Source organism: Phyllosticta citribraziliensis (genome assembly GCF_038025025.1).
Source record: "Phyllosticta citribraziliensis strain CPC 17464 chromosome Unknown J3D65scaffold_6, whole genome shotgun sequence".
Taxonomy (NCBI): Eukaryota; Fungi; Ascomycota; class Dothideomycetes; order Botryosphaeriales; family Phyllostictaceae; genus Phyllosticta; species Phyllosticta citribraziliensis.
The window spans coordinates 958,363-978,169 of record NW_027117343.1 but is presented as its reverse complement, the minus strand read 5'-3'; the positions used below and the strand labels follow the sequence as shown (position 1 = coordinate 978,169).

At 55.9% G+C, this 19,807-nt stretch overlaps 10 protein-coding genes across 10 annotated transcripts; 1 reads left to right on the top strand and 9 right to left on the bottom strand.

The window, feature by feature from the left end:
- Window positions 1–493: 493 nt before the first annotated feature.
- Window positions 494–2,511, bottom strand: J3D65DRAFT_553133 (ABC1 family-domain-containing protein; the record flags this gene model as incomplete). Its single annotated transcript, XM_066797114.1, has 2 exons — window positions 494–1,709; window positions 1,763–2,511. The coding sequence occupies 2 exons, from the start codon at window positions 2,509–2,511 to the stop codon at window positions 494–496; spliced, it is 1,965 nt and encodes a 654-aa protein (XP_066655251.1).
- Window positions 2,512–2,807: 296 nt separating this feature from the next.
- Window positions 2,808–5,473, bottom strand: J3D65DRAFT_624380 (Rho GTPase activator). The gene is made up of 6 exons (XM_066800244.1): window positions 5,096–5,473; window positions 4,981–5,034; window positions 4,322–4,931; window positions 3,555–4,265; window positions 3,190–3,499; window positions 2,808–3,129 (listed from the first exon to the last, which is right to left on the bottom strand). The coding sequence occupies exons 1-6, from the start codon at window positions 5,252–5,254 to the stop codon at window positions 3,021–3,023; spliced, it is 1,953 nt and encodes a 650-aa protein (XP_066655250.1). The 5' UTR covers window positions 5,255–5,473; the 3' UTR covers window positions 2,808–3,020.
- Window positions 5,474–5,568: 95 nt separating this feature from the next.
- Window positions 5,569–6,727, top strand: J3D65DRAFT_624376 (uncharacterized protein). The gene is made up of 2 exons (XM_066800243.1): window positions 5,569–5,831; window positions 5,882–6,727. The coding sequence occupies exons 1-2, from the start codon at window positions 5,736–5,738 to the stop codon at window positions 6,488–6,490; spliced, it is 705 nt and encodes a 234-aa protein (XP_066655249.1). The 5' UTR covers window positions 5,569–5,735; the 3' UTR covers window positions 6,491–6,727.
- J3D65DRAFT_365317 (uncharacterized protein) lies at window positions 6,671–7,284 on the bottom strand. The gene has a single exon (XM_066795677.1). The coding sequence runs from the start codon at window positions 7,188–7,190 to the stop codon at window positions 6,852–6,854; it is 339 nt and encodes a 112-aa protein (XP_066655248.1). The 5' UTR covers window positions 7,191–7,284; the 3' UTR covers window positions 6,671–6,851.
- J3D65DRAFT_365322 (uncharacterized protein) lies at window positions 7,084–8,159 on the bottom strand. Its single transcript, XM_066795678.1, has one exon. The coding sequence runs from the start codon at window positions 7,996–7,998 to the stop codon at window positions 7,222–7,224; it is 777 nt and encodes a 258-aa protein (XP_066655247.1). The 5' UTR covers window positions 7,999–8,159; the 3' UTR covers window positions 7,084–7,221.
- A 294-nt stretch (window positions 8,160–8,453) lies between these two features.
- J3D65DRAFT_624372 (uncharacterized protein) lies at window positions 8,454–10,866 on the bottom strand. Its single transcript, XM_066800242.1, has 4 exons — window positions 10,466–10,866; window positions 10,118–10,410; window positions 9,619–10,048; window positions 8,454–9,561 (listed from the first exon to the last, which is right to left on the bottom strand). The coding sequence occupies exons 1-4, from the start codon at window positions 10,628–10,630 to the stop codon at window positions 8,911–8,913; spliced, it is 1,539 nt and encodes a 512-aa protein (XP_066655246.1). The 5' UTR covers window positions 10,631–10,866; the 3' UTR covers window positions 8,454–8,910.
- A 378-nt stretch (window positions 10,867–11,244) lies between these two features.
- On the bottom strand, window positions 11,245–14,172 carry J3D65DRAFT_552804 (oligopeptide transporter; the record flags this gene model as incomplete). Its single annotated transcript, XM_066797096.1, has 11 exons — window positions 11,245–11,459; window positions 11,518–11,567; window positions 11,620–11,975; window positions 12,031–12,164; window positions 12,372–12,707; window positions 12,758–12,951; window positions 12,999–13,045; window positions 13,102–13,222; window positions 13,273–13,510; window positions 13,593–13,760; window positions 13,818–14,172. The coding sequence occupies 11 exons, from the start codon at window positions 14,170–14,172 to the stop codon at window positions 11,245–11,247; spliced, it is 2,214 nt and encodes a 737-aa protein (XP_066655245.1).
- Window positions 14,173–14,939: 767 nt separating this feature from the next.
- Window positions 14,940–16,321, bottom strand: J3D65DRAFT_696209 (SCO1/SenC; the record flags this gene model as incomplete). Its single annotated transcript, XM_066804024.1, has 4 exons — window positions 14,940–15,376; window positions 15,442–15,760; window positions 15,838–16,047; window positions 16,127–16,321. Coding segments are annotated over 4 exons (837 nt in total), but the record flags the coding sequence as incomplete, so codon positions are not given.
- Window positions 16,322–16,694: 373 nt separating this feature from the next.
- On the bottom strand, window positions 16,695–17,121 carry J3D65DRAFT_365159 (uncharacterized protein). The gene has a single exon (XM_066795676.1). It carries the CDS (start codon window positions 17,023–17,025, stop codon window positions 16,804–16,806), a length of 222 nt encoding a protein of 73 aa, XP_066655243.1. The 5' UTR covers window positions 17,026–17,121; the 3' UTR covers window positions 16,695–16,803.
- On the bottom strand, window positions 16,695–19,689 carry J3D65DRAFT_624366 (uncharacterized protein). Its single transcript, XM_066800241.1, has one exon. It carries the CDS (start codon window positions 19,443–19,445, stop codon window positions 17,082–17,084), a length of 2,364 nt encoding a protein of 787 aa, XP_066655242.1. The 5' UTR covers window positions 19,446–19,689; the 3' UTR covers window positions 16,695–17,081.
- Between the last annotated feature and the right edge of the window lie 118 nt (window positions 19,690–19,807).

Genomic DNA, 19,807 nt, shown 5'->3' with positions numbered 1-19,807 from the left:
CGGCAATAACCTTTCTGGCTTGCCCACCTCAACGCACGAAAAGACCCACTTCCATACGCGAGCTTATGTACGAAGATGCTGCTCTACGCCTCACTATGTACGAAATGCTAACCTTTGGCAGCATGCCGTGGCACGCACCCTGCACGCCCCTCCTACTGGGCAGCTAGCATGATGACCGTCTCCATTGAAGCTGAGAGCTACAAGAAGTCCTTTCCACTGGTTTCCTGCCTTGTGTGAAAGGACTAGAAGGCCAAGCTGATGCTCAAACAAACATGCGAGCTCGGCGCGGAAAAGTTGAAGAGTGGAGTCAGTATCTAGAGTCTTAGTCCAAGCAAAGCCATCGAATCCAACAAAAAAACGTTTACAGTGCCATATTTCTCGTGGGACAGAGCGAAAAGGAAAATCTACCCCGCGAAGAGGGATGAGCATGTGGGAAAGCAAGTACCTAGGGCCTCTCGTCCGAATTCTATGCAAAGTCTAAGTGGTTGTTCGCTCAGCCCTCGAAGACGCCGTGGTTCAATTCAATCCCCATGTCCTTTGCCATGAGCTTCATCTGCGCCTCAATCTCCGCCTCCATGCCGCCGCCAAAGCCCAGCTTTTGCCTCACCCACGCGTACCACCACACAGCATCGCTTCCCAGCAGGAAGGCCCTGAACCGGAGGTGCTTGATCCAATTGGAAAAGCGCTCGAACAGGGGCAAGTCTCTGCTCTCGGCCAACGCGCGGCTCGCCCAGACGCCGGTGATCTTGATGCGGTTGACGGGGGAGCCGAGGAACTGGTTGTTGCCCTGGACGATGCGCAGGTTGCGCCCGATGAAGATGAGCTCCTTGGGCCACTTTGTCTCGTCGGACAGGATCTGCTTGATGCCGGCGCGCATCTTCATTTGCATTTCGTAGGCGCGCTCGCCCTCGGTTTTGCCCTTGACGCCCTTGCGGAGTTCTTCCGACGTCGACTTGTCGCCTCCCGTGTAGGGGCGCATGAGGGTCGCGCTGGCGAAGAGATCCGGACTGTTGACGCCCCAGCTGCGGACAATGTCGGAGATTGTCTTGTTGTCAAAGGCAATCAGGGATTTCCAGAAGAGGGCGTATTGGTGACGAAACTCGGGGCTCATTTGGATATACAGGCCGTGATCAATGAGAACCAATTCAGATTTACCGTGGGGAAGTCGACGAAGGAAAATGTTTCCTGGATGAGGGTCGCAGTGGACCACACCCCATAGGAACATCTGGGCAGAGAACAAGTCGATCATTGTTGACATTACGTCCTTCAAGGAAAGGCCTAGCCCACCGGTACCGTCCTCACCCCTCCAGTAGGACCGGTCAGGTTTCAGTTGCTCTTTATGGGGATCGTTGGAAGCCACGGACGAAAGGGTTTCTCGAGAGGGTGGAGGTAGTGGTTTTCCGTTGCAACCAGGACTTCCCTCACTCTTGGGTCCTTTCCAGGGGCTTGTGATTCCTTTCTTGTCCCAGAGGCGGGTTCCTTCGATCCATTCTGCAGTCATGACTCTCTTGCTTGAAAGCTCCCGATATACCTTTGGTACGTAGACGCGACCCCGCAGCCGGGGCTCGTTCGCCACAAGCTCCCTCATGGTCTCCGCGTTGTTCGCCTCGTTTTCAAAATCGGTTTCGAGCATGAGCCGCTCTGATACATATGGAACCATGCTGTACATGGGGATATCAAACAACCAAGTGTACACTCTTGCGACCACTCTGCCCAACCGTTAGTCATCGGGTTCGTTCCGGACATTTTGTGCCAAACTTACTTGAAGGCCCACAGATCCCACCCTACCTGTGCTTTGATTTCTCTCTTTTGTATCTTGACCGCGACCTCTCTCCCATCCGGTAATCTCGCCCAATGGACCTGCGCCACGCTGGCGGACGCTCTCGCAGTCCTCTCCATGACGCCTTTCCCCTCCTCACCCTGGAATGAGACGCCAAAAGCTTCCTCGACACTTTTGCCAAAGTCCTCTTGGACGACTCTTTGCACATCCGCCCAGTCGTTCTGGGGCGCATCATCAAACATCCTCGAGAACATTTTCTGAAATTCTGGCGGCAGAACTGCACTCTGCATGGCGATCGCCTGCCCAATCTTCAGATATAGACCTCCATTCTCCCGCAGAAGATTGAATATTCTCTCGGCATTGCGGTTGTGCACCTCGGTGAGGCTCCTGGCGAACGGCGGGTTGGCGCGAAAGTTGATCTTGTAGTCCAAGCCAATGACGACACCGGTCTTGAAAGTGCGAAAGCTACGAGTCAAGGACGCATTGTTGAACTGAGTGTCGAAGACGTAGCCGCCGCCGACGATGGCGGTCGTCCAAGCAAGGCGGCGCACCCATTTCCGCTTGGGCTTCGCTTTGGGCTTCGCGGGTGCTGCTTTGGAGAGATGCGAAGGGCTCTTGGGCGCGTGGGCGAGATTTGATTGCGATCGGATGCTGCTGCGAGGGGAGATTGCCAGTCTCAACTGCGACGAATGTTGAAAGGCTCGTAGACGGCGAGGCAAGCCATTGTACATTCTGGCAAGCCTGCACGACGAGCGCACAAGGCCAAGCAGTAGAGGAAGATGGATTTGGGAAGGAGAAGGGTGGAGGTCGGTGCCTGGAGGTCGAAGTTCTAGTGAAGGAACTTTGGGGGCTGCTGACTTTACATTCTGTAGGTGGTTCTGGTGAAGGTACAGGCGGCTGAAGGAAGGCTACCGTACCACCCACGGGCAGTCAATGACGCAGCGTCATCAGAGCCCCGGCCCGGGGTTAAACGGAGGTCGGCATCGTGGCACCGATAAGCCCCGACGCTTAAGGCCCGAGCCGTGTTTGTCGTGTAAGCGGGCACGTCCGGACGGGCTGAAAGCATCCATCACCACTCATAGTTGTCCCTCCTTTCCTGCACATTGCCATGAGTGCCATTGGAGTTACAAGCACACATGTAATCTCAGAAACGGCTCCTGTCGTTACTATTTGGTATCAAGCGCTTTCTCCGAACTTCCAACTATGCAAACAAAAAAGGTCAAAATTAATCCAACATGGTTCACTCCTCGTCAAAAATCTGGAAAGTGTTGACGATGATTGTGTCCACCACCTTTGCTTGGAGACCAGCATCTACCATCTGTCCTTGGTGTTGTCCCATCAAGGTGGGCCTGAGGAATGTTAGAGACACGCCGTGGACGCACCATGTTTTGGGATATTTGTCAACTTACGCGAAGCAAATGGCAAGGTTTGACGAGCTCATTCGGTTGCTGGTACTCCGTTCTTGCACGCGGTTCAGGTGCAAGACAATGGCCCTCAACGTCGCATAGTTGGGGTCAGGCAGCGCATTGATGATTGCGTGCAGGCTGTCCCTCCGCACCGTATCATCCTCAATCTTGGCTGCCTCGATGAATTCCTGATAGTGCTCATGCGTCAAGAGTGGGTCGGGGAGTTCCCGGAAGAATTGCTTCAAGAGGCCGGCAACACTGTTTACATCGTGGAAGAATGCCTCGGGGTTGCGGAAGTCGACAGCGGCGGAATCTGCCAAGTGTCAGAATGCTGGTCTGACAACACCTTCATGAACAAACAAGCTTACCGTGGTCGAACATGGCCTTCATATCCTGAATGTGCGTGGACGTCCCAGGAACCCTGTATATTCCTTCCGCATCCAAACCAAACAGCTCCACAGCTTGAATACACTGGTAAACAACCATGGGAACCGGCGATCCGTCCCTCCTGAAGAGTTCATCCAGGCTGACGCCAAACACTGGCTTCAACGGAGGCGCATTGCCGTATGGAGGGCTCGTTTGCATCACCGGCCCACCGTAACCACCAGCGGGCGGCGGGTAGGAGCCCTGTGCTGGAATGTCGTTTGTGGGGTACGGCGGACGCGAATCCACAGGCGACGAGTATGGGTTCTGCTTGAAGCTATCTCCATGGCTTGAGAGAATGGGCGACGTTTGCTGAGGAATGTCATAGGGCAGGAACGGTGGTTGTTGAGACGGCGGCGTTGGGTTTGTCAGGACCAGAGGTGGCTGCGGGGGACTGGGCTGGAACTGCGGGCTCTGTACTGGCGGAGCCGCAGAAGGCGGCGGCTGTGGCGGTGCCAGGGTGTGGTGTTGCTGGTATTTGATTTCAGGCGGTCTTGGGACCTTGCTCGCATGACCGGTGATGAAGCTGGTGAGGTCCTTTTCGTTGTCGACCTTGTAAAATATTTCCCTCAAGCTTGCAGCCTCTGGCTCTCCTGGGTTGTTTGTGGGGGCGACGAGAATGCCATTGCTGAGGAGAAGCTTCTCATTGAAGGTTGCTGTTCGTTGTCAGCAGCGATTCAGACAAAGAGAGACGGCGCATTGTGCTACACACCAAACTTTTGCATCTGCAGGATCAAGGCCGAATCGCACTCCTTGATGAGTTCCATGGTGGCGCTGACGGCTTGGGGCCGCAGCCTCTCAACCAGCTCAGTCCGGAGCATTTGCGCCGTTTCGACCTTGCTCTTGTAGTCTTGGTCGGCTGTCTGGAGCTTCCTGTGGAGATCCTCTTCGTGCTGCGCGGCACTCTTGGGTCCCTTGATTCCGAAAACCCTGCCAGCGCTCTTGTCGCCAGTCTTGACGCGGTCATAGTCTTCAGCCAACGAGTCGTACTTTGCCTTTGCCTTTTCCATCTGCTGGATGGCGTCCGAGACCTTCTTCTCGCTGGCCAGCCCTGTAGCCTTCCATTGCTTGCGGCCCTTTTCGACGTTGTTGGTGAGCTCATTCAGATCCTCGTGCATCTGATGAAGCGAAAGCGCAAACTGCATGCCATTGTCGCCCATGCGCTCGTGGAGCCTCGTGCCCTCTTCGAACTGGTGCAGGTAGGACCCTTGGCGCGAGTCGTGGCGGCGGATGGACTCGTTGGTCGCGCGACATAGCTTCTTGAGGCCCTGGGCGTGGTCTTCCTCGAGCTTGGAGCGCTTACTCAAGAAGGTGGAGAAGTCCTGGGCGGGTTAGCTGCGCATTGTGGCACAGGGATGGAATGACGCGTACTTTGGCCGAGGCGATGCTCTGCTTGAGGCGAGTGAGCAAGGTGGTGACGCCAATCTATTCAAAGGGTTTAGCTGGCGTAGTCTGGAGGTGTTTGTATGGCGGCGATGGCACGAACGTCAGATTGAACGACCTCGTCGACGACCCTTTGGACGGCCGGGTCCACTGCAGGCGCAGGGGGAGCATGAGCAGGGTCCGCAGCGCCATTCGAGGAGCCAAGGCCATCAGGGTTCAGGAGGTCCGTCGGTGACGACGAGGAATCGTGCAACGGGTCCATGGCGGCGGTGGAGCGGAACAGGCGATGGAGCGAAGTGCAGGCGGAGAGAAGAAGCGGTGGTTGTGGGGGATATCACGGCGAGAAGAGCTGGCGCGTGTCGTGTCGTGTCGTGTCGCAACTTGGGTCATGAGTCGACATGCATACGTTACGCAGCTTCGCCTTGCTGGTGCTGGTCTCCCGTCTCTCCGCGGGTGGCGGGTGCTGGTGCTGCGGACGGGGTGGCTGAATACGCGCGGCGGAGGAGAGCAGGCTCGCAGCCCTGGGCGTCTGGGGATTCCGCTCCGCCCGCCGATTCACCACTGGACTGCAGTCCGCTTCCGATCGCCGCGCCATCCATCGGGTGGGTACCGCTCTGCCGACGTCACCATCATCCGTCCCGTCCATCCTAACAAACTAAAATACAATCAACACTCTTGCTATCTCGACGGCGCCTTGGCCGACTCTTCCTCCTCCACCTCCTCATCCGCCGCCCACCGCCGTCATGTCTGAAGAAGCTGCCCAACCCTCCTCCAATGCCCCGCAATCCTCGTGCACGCTGCCCGAAGAAGTCATCCAGTGTCTGCAAAATGCACGCTTCGTACGTTCAACCTCACCACATGGTCCCACGGCGCCTCTAACCGCTCACAGCTGCACCTCGCCACTTCGTCGACCGACGCCATGCCTCACATTTCCCTCATGAACTACACCTACCTGCCGTCGTCGCCCTACTCGGAATCGCCGCAAATCATCATGACCACGCCCCCGGGCACGCAAAAGACGACGAACCTGTGCCAGAACCCGCGCGTGTCCCTGCTCGTCCACGACTGGGTCTCGACGCGCCCGCCCACCTTGACCTCGGGCCGCGCCTCCAGCCCGCCGCCCGCCGCCTCGCGAAGCTCCCTGGCCACGCTGCTGCTGGGCATGAACACGGCCGCTCTGTCCCGCATCTCGGCCACCATCAACGGCACCGCCCACTTTGTCGCCCACGGAAGCGACGAGGAAAAGTGGCTCAAGGCCCGCCACCTTGAGAACAACACGTTCGGCTCCGAGGTGGACGAGTCGCAAGACGTCTTTGGTACGAGCCCTGCCGAGAGCGGTGATGGCGGTCGTGGTCGGTGGGTCGAGGGCGACGAAGTGAGAGTGATTAGCGTCTGCGTCAAGGATGTGAGGATATCGGACTACAAGGGGAGGGTCACGGATTGGGTAATTACGGGCTCGCACACCACCGGCAACGGTGCCCTTCCAAATGGAATATAAGAACTCCAGAACTGGCCAATTACAACAAACTTATCTTCTAGTAACGAATTTTCTGATCTTATTGGCGTCCAGTACACGTGCGCTATCAAAATGGGAGGGTTCCAACACTCAGCTGCAAATTTGCCGTCAATGGAGCGGGAGTGGCTTCGGCCTAAAATGTCTTGTTTGAAACGCCATTGTACAACTGTAGCAAGAGCTTCGAGTACAAACAGTTTTCAAGCAGTTCTTCCTCTGTGCTCAAACACGTTGATGTGCAGTATCCCATGCTATGTTCCATTCTGGCTCCATGTCTCTATGTACGTCTTCTGCATTGGCTCGACCGCCGTCTCGTGCCAATCTTCTTGCCGCACAACTTCAAGCCTCAGCAAAGAGTGTCAAAGGCCTGCGAGTGGCCGGTTGACCTTTGGTCGGGGCTGGAAATGTGCCTCCTCAGGATACATACGGTTGTGCTTTGATCCTCGACAGACTTGAGTAGAGCGTCCTTTTCAAAGGCCAAGACGGGGCAGTAGCTCTCCCAGGCGCTTCGAGCGCCCTTCGGCGTCTTGCAGGCTATTGCGGCGGCCATGCGGCGAGCAGCTCCTGCCATCGTCAAGGGGTGAGAGCGCGCGCGCTGTAGGGCATCCACAAAGGCCAGCCAGCCCTTGAATGTCGCGAGGCCGCAAAGACACCACTGGCATAACGAAAATCCCGCCGTCGCCATCACAGCAACGGCATAAGATGCCCTCACAACCTCATCTCAAAAGCGCAGCCTGATCTCCAGCGCTGTGGTCTTCTCTGGCCCTGCGATCCAAACGATCCAAATCGAGATCCAGATCGCGCGCCAGCTGCTCCACGGCCGCCGTCCACTTGACAATCAGCGGATGCTGCGCCGCCACGACCTCGAACGTGATGTCCTCCTCGTGCCCGTCGACGTGGAACCGCCAGATGCCTTCTCCGTCGAAGTACTGCGGGCTAAACAGCGCCGCGACGTCCAGCTCTTCGCGCGCTTGCTGTAGCAGGTGCTTCGTTGTCGCGTACAGCCTCTCCTCCTCGTCCTCGTCCTCTTTCTCTGCCAATGACGCCTGGTGTTTGCCCGCCGCCACTCTCGCACACCTCAACGCCGCCACCACGCCCTCGAGCACGCCGACCGCGCGACCCGCCTGCAGCCCCAACACCGCGCCGAGCGGGTACCCCTCATCGAAACCATCCTGCACATGCGCCGCCTTGCTAACCGCAATGCCGTCGCGATACCCCGCCGTGACGTGGATGCTGCGCAGGCGCGGGATATCCGAGACCTCGTGGTCATTGTTGGAGGGCTCGATCGACAGGACCGACGCCGCCGCTGTCGCGTCGGGCGGCGAGCAGCCAAACACGTCGTCTAGCTGGCTGAGCGTCGGCGCTTGCTGCGGCGGCGACGGCTCGCCGAAGATGTCGTCGAGGACGCTGTTGGTGTTGTCGGGCGGCGGCGACATGGAAAGCGAGCGGAAGGCCGTCGTGGGCGACATGTCGGGGTTGGATTCGCGGAGCATGGCGGATGACAGCGGCCGATTGGCGTAGCAAGTCTTCGTTACGTCCAGGAGCAAAAGGGTCGGGAGTGACAGGTCGTTGGGTTAGGATGGTCGCCAAGGATGTCCTTGTGGTGGTCTGTCAAGTGTCAGGTCCCGTCGAGAGATAAAAAAGATGAGATGAGGTGCCGTGCCCTGAGAACATGCTTAAGCCACCGGGCGCGCCACACAGGCCACACCCTTGTTTTGCTACACAGATCCACTTTAAGGCTGTACGGGGCATTCCCAGCCCAGCCCTGTCATCCTCCGCGCCGCTGCCCTGGATCGCGTTGCTTAACCGGCCGTTGGCCAAGCTTTGTAGATCGCTGCACATCCAACTTCTTGTCGACAAGCATAACTACCGTACTCCGCTAGTGTCTATGTTAGTCCGTCCTGTCTGTTTGTTCTGCTCATATCACACACATCCAGCGACTTTGAAAGGCAATGGCATCGTTGTTGGGCGGAATCGCTCTACTTTCCATACGCAGAGCTATGTCGGTGCCGCAGGCTCAGTCTCTCTCGCTGATATGATCCTCTCCTAAGCAATTACTACATCTCATCCAAATTCACAGCTTGGAGAGCGAGGGTGACAACGTGACAACCCCCATCGTCACAGGACAACTTAAACACCACCCAAGCTCATCTTCCTTGCGCAGGTCCAAACCAGAAGCAAAAGGCGCAATCCCCAAAACAAATGCTACCGAGACATAGAATTCATAGCAAATTGCCTCGCCCACCACCCGAAAAGGAAAAATGCAGAGTACAGAGAGAAAATGGAAGCCAGCGAGGAAGGGTATCAACGACGAGAACCACAGGCTATCCCAAATTAGAAGGAAAAGATGAGCAAAAAACTCCGAGGCTATGCGATCCAAGGGGTTTTAGTAGGGGGGGGGGGTATCAAGCAGAGGGTTCAGCCTCGGGTTTCGTGGCCGGTGGAAGAAGGGAAACAGCGGGAGGAAGAGTGTTGAATGTGATGTATGTGTCCAGGATGGACGACGATCTTGCGGCGAGGGTCTCGGCAGTGGAGAGCTCTGGCCATGGAACACCTGGAATGTCCTCTGGGGGCGGTATGTCGTCATTCTCAGTTGTGGTCCTGTCCCACAATTTGAGGCTGATGTACCAGCGCGACACGGCGCGGAGCCGCCTCTGACGGATGACATCGTCGAGTTGGGTAGATAGTTTTTGAGAGACCTGGTTCAAGGCAGCTCGAGCCTTTTGGGCCTGTCCATCCAGCTCGCGCCATTGCTGCTGGTGGACCTGCTTCAATTCTCGCAATTCTTTTTCTTGCTTAGCTCTGGACAGCATCCTAGCAGTCTCGTGCTTGCGGTCCAATGAATCGTGGGTTCTTTCAGCGTCTTTGAGCCGTTGTCGGTCTTCGTCGGTGACGATGCGCTTTTTGGGGCCGCCAGGGATGGTTGCGGCATTGCAATATGCCTTCATGTGTCTGAGAGCGACCGCAGAATGTACGCGCTCTTGGTGTTGATTTTCCAACGTCGAGACGTCCGCCTTTAGCTGCTTGTCCTCGAGCATTTCGATTTCCTGTGATTGCTGCTACTTAGTCAGCAAGCCATCAGTGACACACATGGGACTCCTTTTCGGTAGTACCTGCACCCTTGTGTGATCCTTAATCCCTTCCCATTGGCGGTTGAGCGTTTTTCTAGAAAACTTCTCGTAAAAATGCAGCAATCTTCTCTGTTTCACTTCAAAAACAGCAATTCGCTCGTACGACTTGGTGCACTCGTACCACATTTCGCGGAACGTGTCGTTGTCCATTGCTAGCTTGAGAGCGGCTCGTTGGCCTTCCGTGGTAGTCGCGGAAGTACCATTGGAAGAGGCCTGATTGTGGGAAGCGGAGGAACCCGCGCTGGATGATGGTCGTGATTGCGCAGCTAGCGCGAGGGCACGCGCATCAAACTCTGCGATTGAATGGCGCGATCCCTTGTCGGATGAGGTCTTGTATGTGAGACGACCTTGCACCTGGCCAAATCGGTGCACGGTCGAATGGTTCGAGGAGTGGAGGGAGCCGTCATCCTGGCTATAGTAGAGAAATGCTTAGTTGCTGTAGCCACGCCACATGCTTGCGATGCGGAAACAGCAAACTCACCTATATCTTTTTCTTGAGAAGCTGTGGGTGTGACGCAAAAACTTGGACTTGAGATTGCGTATCGATGCCGAGGTAGAAGAGTGGCGAGTGTATGAGATCAAGGGCGGGAGCGTGGATAACGAGGGTCTTCCAGGCAAAACTGGCGGTAGTGCGGTGCGATCAGGGTCGTCTGTGGAACCGACAGATTCCGGGGTAGTGATGTCCGTTGAGCACGAGGTCTGCGTGTTGGCCGAGACGGAGGAGCGGCGGATTGGAGAATGGGTGCATGCTACATGTATGTAGGGCATCGAGTCCTGGCGGAGAGACAGAGGGTCAGCAAGAGTCGATTTGCAAGGCTGGGAAACTGACTGGCATCTCGAGGTCGCGTGTTTCAACGCCAGCAGCAAGGGCAGCGTTGCGCAAGGCGAGATCCAGCGCGTCCTCGGACTGGCCTTCCTTGAGCTTTAATGCCTCCTTTTCGAAGAGAATCTGGTGAAAGATGGGAAGCGCTTCAAAGTCGGTCAGGGCGTCCATGATGCAGGACTCGATTGCGCCGGGGCGCAGAGCATCGAAGCTGGCGACGGTGGGCGGGAGTGAGACAAGTCGGTGGAGGCGGAGGAGGGGAACGGCGTGGACAGCGAGAGGAGCGAGAAGGCAGGACTGGAGGTGACGGAATCCAGGGTTCTTCTTTGGCGCAGAAGATGGAACCGGACGAGGGAAAAGGCGGCGGTAGTGGCTGCAGTTGATTGCCTCGACTTGCGCCACCGATGTCGAGCGATGTCGAGGTGAAGCTGAACGGCTCGTTCGCACCCGCATCGGATCACCGACCAACCATCCGCCTCGTGCCCGCCGTCTGCCGAACGATAGACTCGACTGCCGACACTCTATCTGCCTCGTCAATCTACGTGATACCCTCTCTTCCAACGTCGCCAGCCATCCCAGCAGACTTGCCCGAAGTGGCATCAACATGGACCAAGCTTATTTAAACGGGCGCTAGCTGTCATCATTACCACCATTCCATTTAAAAATGCACTTCATTTCTCATTGGCTGCCCATTACCCCCTTTTTGCAGCCGCCATCCAATGTACAAAACTGAATTACAGTAGACGTCATTCGTACTCGTACCATCCCGTACCAGCCCAGACGTCTTAGCACGCATCAGCCGGGCAGCCGACCATGCTTCCATACACATCTCCCGAGATGCCCGCAATCTGGAAAATCGCATTCACCACGCCGCCAATCCCCTCTCCCGCAATCAATCCGGCAGCAACCGCGTAGCCGTATATGTCAAATGACTTGGGGTTTTTCTTCTCCCAAGTGTATGCTGCCAGTGATCCCATGAGCATGGCAAGACCGTAGACCGCTGCGCAACCATGTCAATATCTTGCCTCTTTATCTTGTCTTGATTGGGGTCCACTTACTTTGGTTCAGCACGAAAGCCAGACTAACACACATCATGTTCGGGCAGTAGCTGAAATCGATCAGTAATTTGGTCTGAAGAGTGAGTGCAGCTGATTACTCACGTTCGCATCCACTCCCTCTTGCCAACCAGAACAAAGGCTCTGATCAACACCACGGCAACACCAAGGATCGAAAAGGCGATGGCAAAGTATCCAGACGACGGCGGAATGGGAAAGGCAGGATCTGTCACAGCAATGGCAACGGCGCGCCATGCCGAAACCGATGGCGCAGCGAACGAGCAGGTCTCCGCCCCGGCATCCAAAATACAGGGGTAGGCCGTGGCGAAGAGAACGAACATTCCCGGGGCTAGGAAAACGGCGACAATGGTTCCAATGGCCTGAGCCGCCCACTGCTGGTTTGGTGGGGTGCGGAGAAGGAAGCCGACGCGGAAATCTGCCGTGAGATCGGTAGATTGGTTCTGTTCGCAATGTCAGCCTGTGACGCGCTGTCAAGAGACGTTTCTTGAGACATACAGCTCCCATGTTAGCCAGGGCACCTCCAAGCAAGTTGAGTCTTTGCGCGTGGGCAACGCCCCAGTGTTCGCCTTTGGTAGCACCTCCGAGAACGATTTGAGAAGCCTTCGATGCCGCAGTGAGGGGAGTCGTATCTGTTCGTAATTCAGTCAATTAATCAGATCCAGAGATAGCAAGGTCCGCCGGCGTCGAAGTAGAAAGTCGTGGCACACAGAACCGTTTCCTCTTTTTCAGAGGCTGGACGGCATAGTTGAGATTATTATCCTTCACCCCTTGACCATTTTTCCATCCTTCATGCTTCTGTGTACCCCGACTTCTTTCATAAATCTGAAGAGGCTTACCTGTAACTCCCGTGCACTGAATCGCCAGGAAGGAGAACAAGAAGGCAAGGAAGACAGAGAGCAGCGACATCCCCACGGGCATATCGAACTCGACTCCCATGACGACGCAAGTTGCGATGATTGCGGCAATCAGACCCGGACCCCACATCCAGACGGGCACTCGTTCGTGCAGAGCAGCCGGGTCTACGACAACATCTTCCAGTTCCTGATCAGAGCTTTGCTCAGCCCAGCTGATTTTCTTACCACGGGCGCGGCCCGCTGCGGCAATTCCCTTGCAGCAGGCACGATAGAGGGCGCGGAATCCAAAGACGAACACACGCCATTGGAGAACGAGTTCTGTTTGTCTCGTCAGTCCCGTTGCTCAGCGGTCTCTCCAGGGAGCTTACCAGTGAATGATACTGCAATCATGCAAAGGATTCCAGGCCAAAGCATCCAATATCTGGGACTCGGGGTGTCTTTGTTGGACGCGCTCAAGGACAAAGACGCGAACGAGACATATTCGCTCCATTTTGGATCTTCAGATGCCTGGACTCCGAAAGCGACGCCATATTTCACGAGAAGCGGTCCGATGAGCCCCCAACTGGGTTTGGTCAGCGTGCGTTATTCAAGAGATCGAGAAGGACGTACGCAAGGATGCTCCCGGCGTAAAAGGAAATGGAAACATTGAGGCCAACCTGTCACAGTTAGCCCTGACTCTTCTTTTATCAACTCGGCAAGGGGAAATTCGTACAAGGAAACCCGTGCCGATGAAAGCTGGCGTGAACTCAATCATCCAGCCCCAGTTCTCGATGTTGATGGCCCAGTTCGAGTAGCCACCCCACTGGTAGAACCAAGTGAAGATGTGCCAGTCCCTACAGATGTTCAGCATTCCTCCAAGTATCAAGATAGTTGGTTTACCGACCAAAGGATGCCTGTAGCGTACTGAGACACTACACGCAGCACCAGAGCTCCAGAAAAGGACCAGGCGAGAGCCTTGGTCTTCATTTTGGCCATGGCCTCTCCGGAGACGGCCTGGTGCATCGAGCGAATTGTCGTTGCTGTAGCGGTGGCTGTCGGAAACACTAGGCGAAGCTCGCGCGCGACGTTGATGATGAAGAACTTGCGCAACGGGGTTGCAAAAAAGAATCCAAAGTAGCCACCTTCAGACATTGTTAGTTGCCGATTATTACAAGATTGACTTGGAGGGAATTTTGCAAAGGGTTGGCGGATAGTTTGACTCACCAACAATGGTAAGGGAGGTGATGCTCCAATAGTCCTTGCTGGGATCCTTCAACAGACCAAGCTGGTACAGGGCCGGGTATGCCGACACAAAAACATTGCTCAGTCCGCCGGCAGCTGTCGCAGCTGTCTGCACGATGTTATTCTCTCGCACGCCAAAGCTGCCGCCGACTAAAATTCACGTCAGCTCGTCGTGAAATACCAAGTTTCGACAAATGGGAGACGAACGGATTGGGAAGTTCTCAGCAAAAGTCTTGCTAAAGAACTTGATGACAGCGAAACCGATGATAGCTCCAAAGAGGTTGGCGGTAAAAGTCCATCCAGTCTTCAATCCGAGGTAGACGTTCGAGGCGTTGACGAGGGCGCCGCAAATGCATCCCAAGACCACGGCGCGAACAGTGAGGATGCGCGACGGCTCATCGGGCAAGTCGTCGAACGGAACGAAAGGGTCAGGCAAGTGCAGGTCATCCTCTTCTTCGTTGATCGAAATGGAGTGTTCGACTTTGGGTTCGTTTGCGGTCGAGTCGTCGACCACCGCAGGGCGCTTCTCGCCCAGAGAAAGAGTATCAGCAGCGGTTGCCATGGCTGGTCGAGCTCAGACCACGAGGTCTAATGCACGACGGACGGGCGGACGGAGTCGACAAAGATCAAGGGATGGTTGGGGGTCGGGGTCTCCGCAAAGCAGCGCAGGCCAGCTGGCGGCCGTACTTATACATATAGCGGAGGGAAGGTATCACACGGCGCCGCTGGACAAGTACGACTCAAGGAAAAACAATAGAAGAGGCAAAGGCGGCGGGTGTCGCCGCCGGTCGTGATCGTCCAGCAAGGCCTTATCGGACGGACGATACTCCATTTCGAGAAGCAAAAGGGTCTGGTAGCTCGGTTGTTTACGAACCTGCCAAATCAAGTAAGGACGGTGGCCTTGGCTGACAGGATGGCACCAGAACCCAATCCTTCCAAAACACTGTCTAAGCAATTGGTCAAGTGCGGCAGGATTTTTTCTGGTGTCCCGAGTGGCGCCTCGCTGGTGTGAGCGCACCGGCGCCGAAGGCTCGTGTTACCTGCAAAGGCCCGTCTTATCGCTTCAATCATTGATCACTAGAAACTCCATGTTCACGACCACACTTTATTCTGGCCCCACGGAGAGCGACGCCGCTGATCGCCGGCATGTGCGATTTCTTTTCTTGAGGTCTGGTTTGCGTGCTGCAAGGCTTTGTCGACGAGTTGAACACGAAACTTTTCGCAATCGGCTATTGCATTGTCGAATGTGCTTTGACTGAGAGTTCGCACAATCAACAGGCATCGATGTGCAGAGAAGAATGGCCTCGATTCGCCCACAGAGCTCACTCCAGGTCGTCCAAGATGCTCGTTTGGTGCAAGCTTCTCGAACTCCAGAAAGAAGGTCGTCGATTCAGAACCTGTGACACAATCTGGATTCGCCACATACTTGGCTGCTTCCAAACTGGCTTCTACGCCGTCCGCGGCTATCGTATTCATACCTGATGATGCTGACATCGGCTAACCGCGCCGCTGCCATCCGCCGCTGGCTTTTGATTCTCGGCCTAGTCTACTGGTCTATCAGTTTGCGTAGATACACAGCGACGCACCATGATCCAACTGATTGAGGCATGTTCTTGGAGTTGTATTGGTGGAGATTTTCTGCGGAACATTTTTTCAGTCCTTGTCGAGTCTACCGCGCCAATCGCCAATGTGGTCCGAGATGATCTTGGCTGCCCTCGAGGCCGGCTCGTTTCTTCCGAGAGCCTCGACAAAGTCGCCTTCTGGATCTGCATGCGTCGAACGTCAGACACGCTTCTAGACTTTGGGCGCAATCCTGGCGGAGCGGACTTACCCATCAGATAAAAATATATGCTGTGGTCGACCAGATAGTCCTGACCAGGCTTCACGTCTGGCGGGGTCGAAAAGTACACCCTGTACTTCTTGCAAATGTCCTTGATATCGTCGTATGCACCCGTAAGACCGATAATGTCCGGGTGGAATTCGTTAAGGTACGTTTTCAGGACGGCGGGGGTGTCGCGTGCTGGATCACACGTAATGAAAACTGGACGCAGCGTGTTGCCCGACGTCTCCTTGACGCGATCAATCATTTCAGCCATCTTGTCCAATTCCTCGGGGCAAATGTCGGGGCAGTGGCTAAAGCCAAAGTACACCTGAGTGGCGACAACCATTAGCTTGATCCCATGTGCATGCGACTGGCGCGATGATGAATCTCCAGCGCGCAACCTACCAAGGCGTATTTGCCCTTCATGTCCTCGCTCGTAAACTTCTTTCCATTTTGATCAACGAGCTCAAACGGGCCTCCAACCTTCGGCCTTCCCACGCCCTTTGTCTGTTCGGCGACTCGTAGTCGTTCCATGCGTTGCTTCTCGAAGCGAAAGTAGAGGACGAGGCCCGCGCCCACGCCGAAAAAGAGGACTGCGGATGTTAATGTGAATGGCTACTCGTCGTGTCAGTTGGGATTGCTCGAGCAATGGAAATCTACCTGCGCGCAAAAGGATGAGCTTGCCCCGACTGACCCCGGCTCTGGCCCGCGACTTTGCTTCCTGCACCGTCTTGTACTGTGCCCGCGGCGACGACGAGAAGCTCCGCACACGGTTTTGCGTAGGCGTCGCGATGCCATCGCTTCGGTTCGTCCAAAATGTCCTCGAGTTTGATGTTGCGAAAGTTGCCTGGTTCGGGAATCGCCGCGCAGATGCGCTTTCACGCGGCGCGAGCAGGATAGCGGAGCATTTGCTAGCGTGTGGTTGCAGCTGGCTTAAGCGAATTGCTCTATTCCAGAGCGCTGGGCGCAAAGAGAGAGCCTGAGCCATTGTTGGTTGGGTGTAACGTTCAGAAAACCTTCATACTTCGGCGGAGACCGCGGAGCTCATGTCCGGATGATCTTCGGCGTGCCAGGACGGATTTAGAGGTAGTGCGTCACCTGGAATGAGGGAGATGCGTGGATGTACCTGGTAGGTTGTGTTCCTCCTTCAAAAATGAGGAAAATTAGTAGACTTTATAATCCAAGAAGTTTACATATTTCCCTTCATCAGCAAGTCATACTTCAAGCAAGGTCTACTATCAAAGTCACTTGATACCCAGCAATTCATACACACGAAAGTAATCTATTATTAAATCCTAGTTTTAAATGGAAGTGTCCCAACACGCACAGCCAGCATCCGCCTACGGACAAGGCAAACACCCTAGCATTTGGTCAAAAATGTAGAAAGATGGCGCGTTGAGTGGTGGTTTGATCTACCTCCAATGACAAACGAGTCTTCCATGGATAAAGGGAGGACGACGTATACTGAGGAGGGTATGCATGTAGAATACGGAAGGAGAGAAAGGAAAAGAAAAGAAAAGAAAAGAAGAAGGGGAACACTTGCAAAGGGTTAATTGGGCGGGTTGGGTGACTCTGGAGGAGACCCGTCGCCATGCTATGCAGATAAGCACGTACGTACAAGCAAAAGGACGACCATCAGTCCGGTTCTTCTACTCAAACAAGTTGAACCAACTCGCCCCGTGGCCCATGCCGTCGTTGCGGCCGTCGAGATCGAGGCCCATGAGCAAATCTGCCGGCCCGGGCAGGCTGACGGCGCCACCGGCACCAGCACCTGTCCCGAACGTATTAGCAGTAGAGGTGATAGCGACGACATTTGCTGACGATGCTGCCGATGCTGCCGATGCCGATGCCGTGCCAACAGCAGTAGATCTGTTGGACGACCTTGCATTCAAGTCGACCGACGCGTTTGACCAAGGCCCGCCAGCTGCGCCGTTGAGCGGCGCCGGGAGCCAAAGCGGCGGCAAATTCGTCGTCGCCGTGTTACTGTTGTTAGTTCCGACAGCGTGACGCTGCGACGTCTTGAGTGTGTCGAGCGGGTTGATGTGGTCGTTTGCGCCACTGCCGCCATTGCCGACGCCAATTGGCGCGTCATACGTCTGCAAAGGCTGCGGTTGCGATTGCGACTGACTGCCTCCCCCGTTGCTTGGATTGGCGTAGGAGAAAATATCTCTGCTGAGAATGATCGGGCTGCACTCGCCTTCAAGCGGCAGGTCCGTTGTGAAGTCGTCATCGGAAAAGGGATCGTGGAAGGGAAAGTTCGAGAGCAGGGCCTTGAGGTCTGCAGCGCGCGGACGAGACGACGATGAAGGCGCTGCCACGTTGAAGTGCGGCTCTGCTGCCACGGCTGGGGCGGCATGCTCTTCTCGCTGAGAGCTGGCGGGCAGTTCGGGCGCCGCCGCTTTATCCCTCTCCGTGTCATCACCGTCCATGGCTTCGTCTGGCGCCTTGCCCTTGTCCTTGACATTAATCTTGTATCCCGCATTCTTGTACCGCTCCGGCCACTTGTTCCGAAAGCGATCGCGCAAGTCAGTGGGGTGCCGGTGGTTCAGTCCCAAGTCCTCATCGTTTCTGATAACGTGCCATTTCAGGCCGTGCTTGTCCACTCCGCGCAGCAACGCCTCGTCTTCGTCGTCGCCAAATTTGCGGGGCTCGCGCCGCGTGTTTTTGGTAAAGGGCGCTTCGATGCCGATCGACATGAGTTCCTGCGAGCCTTTGCGATGCACTTTCGGGCCGCGCTTCTTGCCCGCAGGGAACTTGGTCAGAGACCACGATCCCGACAGTGGACTATCTTGATAGACACCATCCGAGACCGCGGGTTTTGGGACGGCCTTGGCCTGCTCTGTCTGCTGATTCTCCTTGCCCTGTTCACCTTCAAGTGAGGGGTCAGACAGCTTCTTGGACAACCGCTTTTCCCTCTCAGTCGTTGTGGACGCGGGTGCCTTCAATTTGCGATACTCGTCGGGACAGCACGTCCGAAATCTGTCCTTGAGATCCACGGCCGTCCTCTCATTGAACGAGTACTCGTCACATTCGAGAATCTTTTTCCAATTCCCGATCCCAAATCTGGCGACGCCCTTCAACAGGTGCGTCGTCTCTTGGTCCGTCCACCTCTTGCGCTTGACTTTGGGAGCCGGCTTGCCCGACTTCTTTTGAGTACCTGTGTCATCAGGCTCTGGCTGGTCCTTTTCCTTGTCAAGGCTCGCGTCCGCATTCTTCTCAGGTTCGGGAACCGCTTCTCTTTGCTTCTCAGCAGGCATTGCGGGCTGCAGGTCAGACACGACCCGTGCTCCCTCCTTGCTGACTTCTCTATTCCTCTCCGCGCCGACCCTCTCACTCGTTATTGGCGGGAACAAGCCAGCATCGGGCGGTGGCTGATGCAGTCCCTGCAGCAGCGGTGGTATCCTTGGCCTCCTCTTCTTCATCGCCTCGGGTTTGGGCAGAGTAAACATCTCGCTCCCCAAATCCATCTTCCTCTTCTTCCGTGGAGGCACCGCAGGCGACGCATATTGAGTAGCAGCCGGAGGCGAGAGGAGCAAGTCCGAGACGGAACCGCTAAAGTGCGAGACGGTTGCGCTCGCATGCTGTGTAGAATCTGCCGGCGGCGTGATGGTACTGTTCAGCACTTCTGCGAGGGGGACCGACTTGGGCGGACGCGCAGCATTCTGGTGTGCTCGAGCAGGACGGGCCTCAGATGGTGCCTGAGCGGTAGGGGGCTGCGAGTCGGACGCAGGCTGGCTGGAGAGGGCTCGAGATAGCTGGCCGTTGAAGACAGCATGGCCATGTCCGTGAACGTCCTTTGCACCAGGGTTGTAAATGTCTCTCAGCGAAATGTTCGCTGAGGGCGCACTGGGCTCTACGGGGGCCGGTCTGGACGGACGCGTCGCTGATGGCAGCGCCTGTGAGCCATGATGCGGTGTTTGGAACGCCCCCAGAGGAAAGGGAAGCTGTTCTGGTGGGAGCCGGTCTATCGAAAAGGTGTCATCGAGGAGGAGAGATGGGATGCGCGGTTCCATTTCATCGTGCACACCCGACACCGAATTTTACATGGGTGGGTCGCGTTCGAGTGAGGTTGTGTTAGAGTCTGGCCGAAGGACGAGCGAACACCGAGACGAGGTTGGCGGCGAGCCGTCAACGCCGATCGACCCCAAGCTCAACCCGGTGGGTTCTCAGACGGCGCTACAGAGGCGCTAATGGATGGCAGTGGCTGAAGGTGATGTAGCTTTGGCAGTACGCGAGCCACAACGTCGAGCTGGATCTTGGGTTTCGTCATCGCCTTGGCGGTCGTCGACCGCAAAGAGATCCTGCGTCCAGGGGGTCCAATCATCGCACCCAGGTCATACACGACCGTCACGAAACCTAGAACAAGGAGACGAGA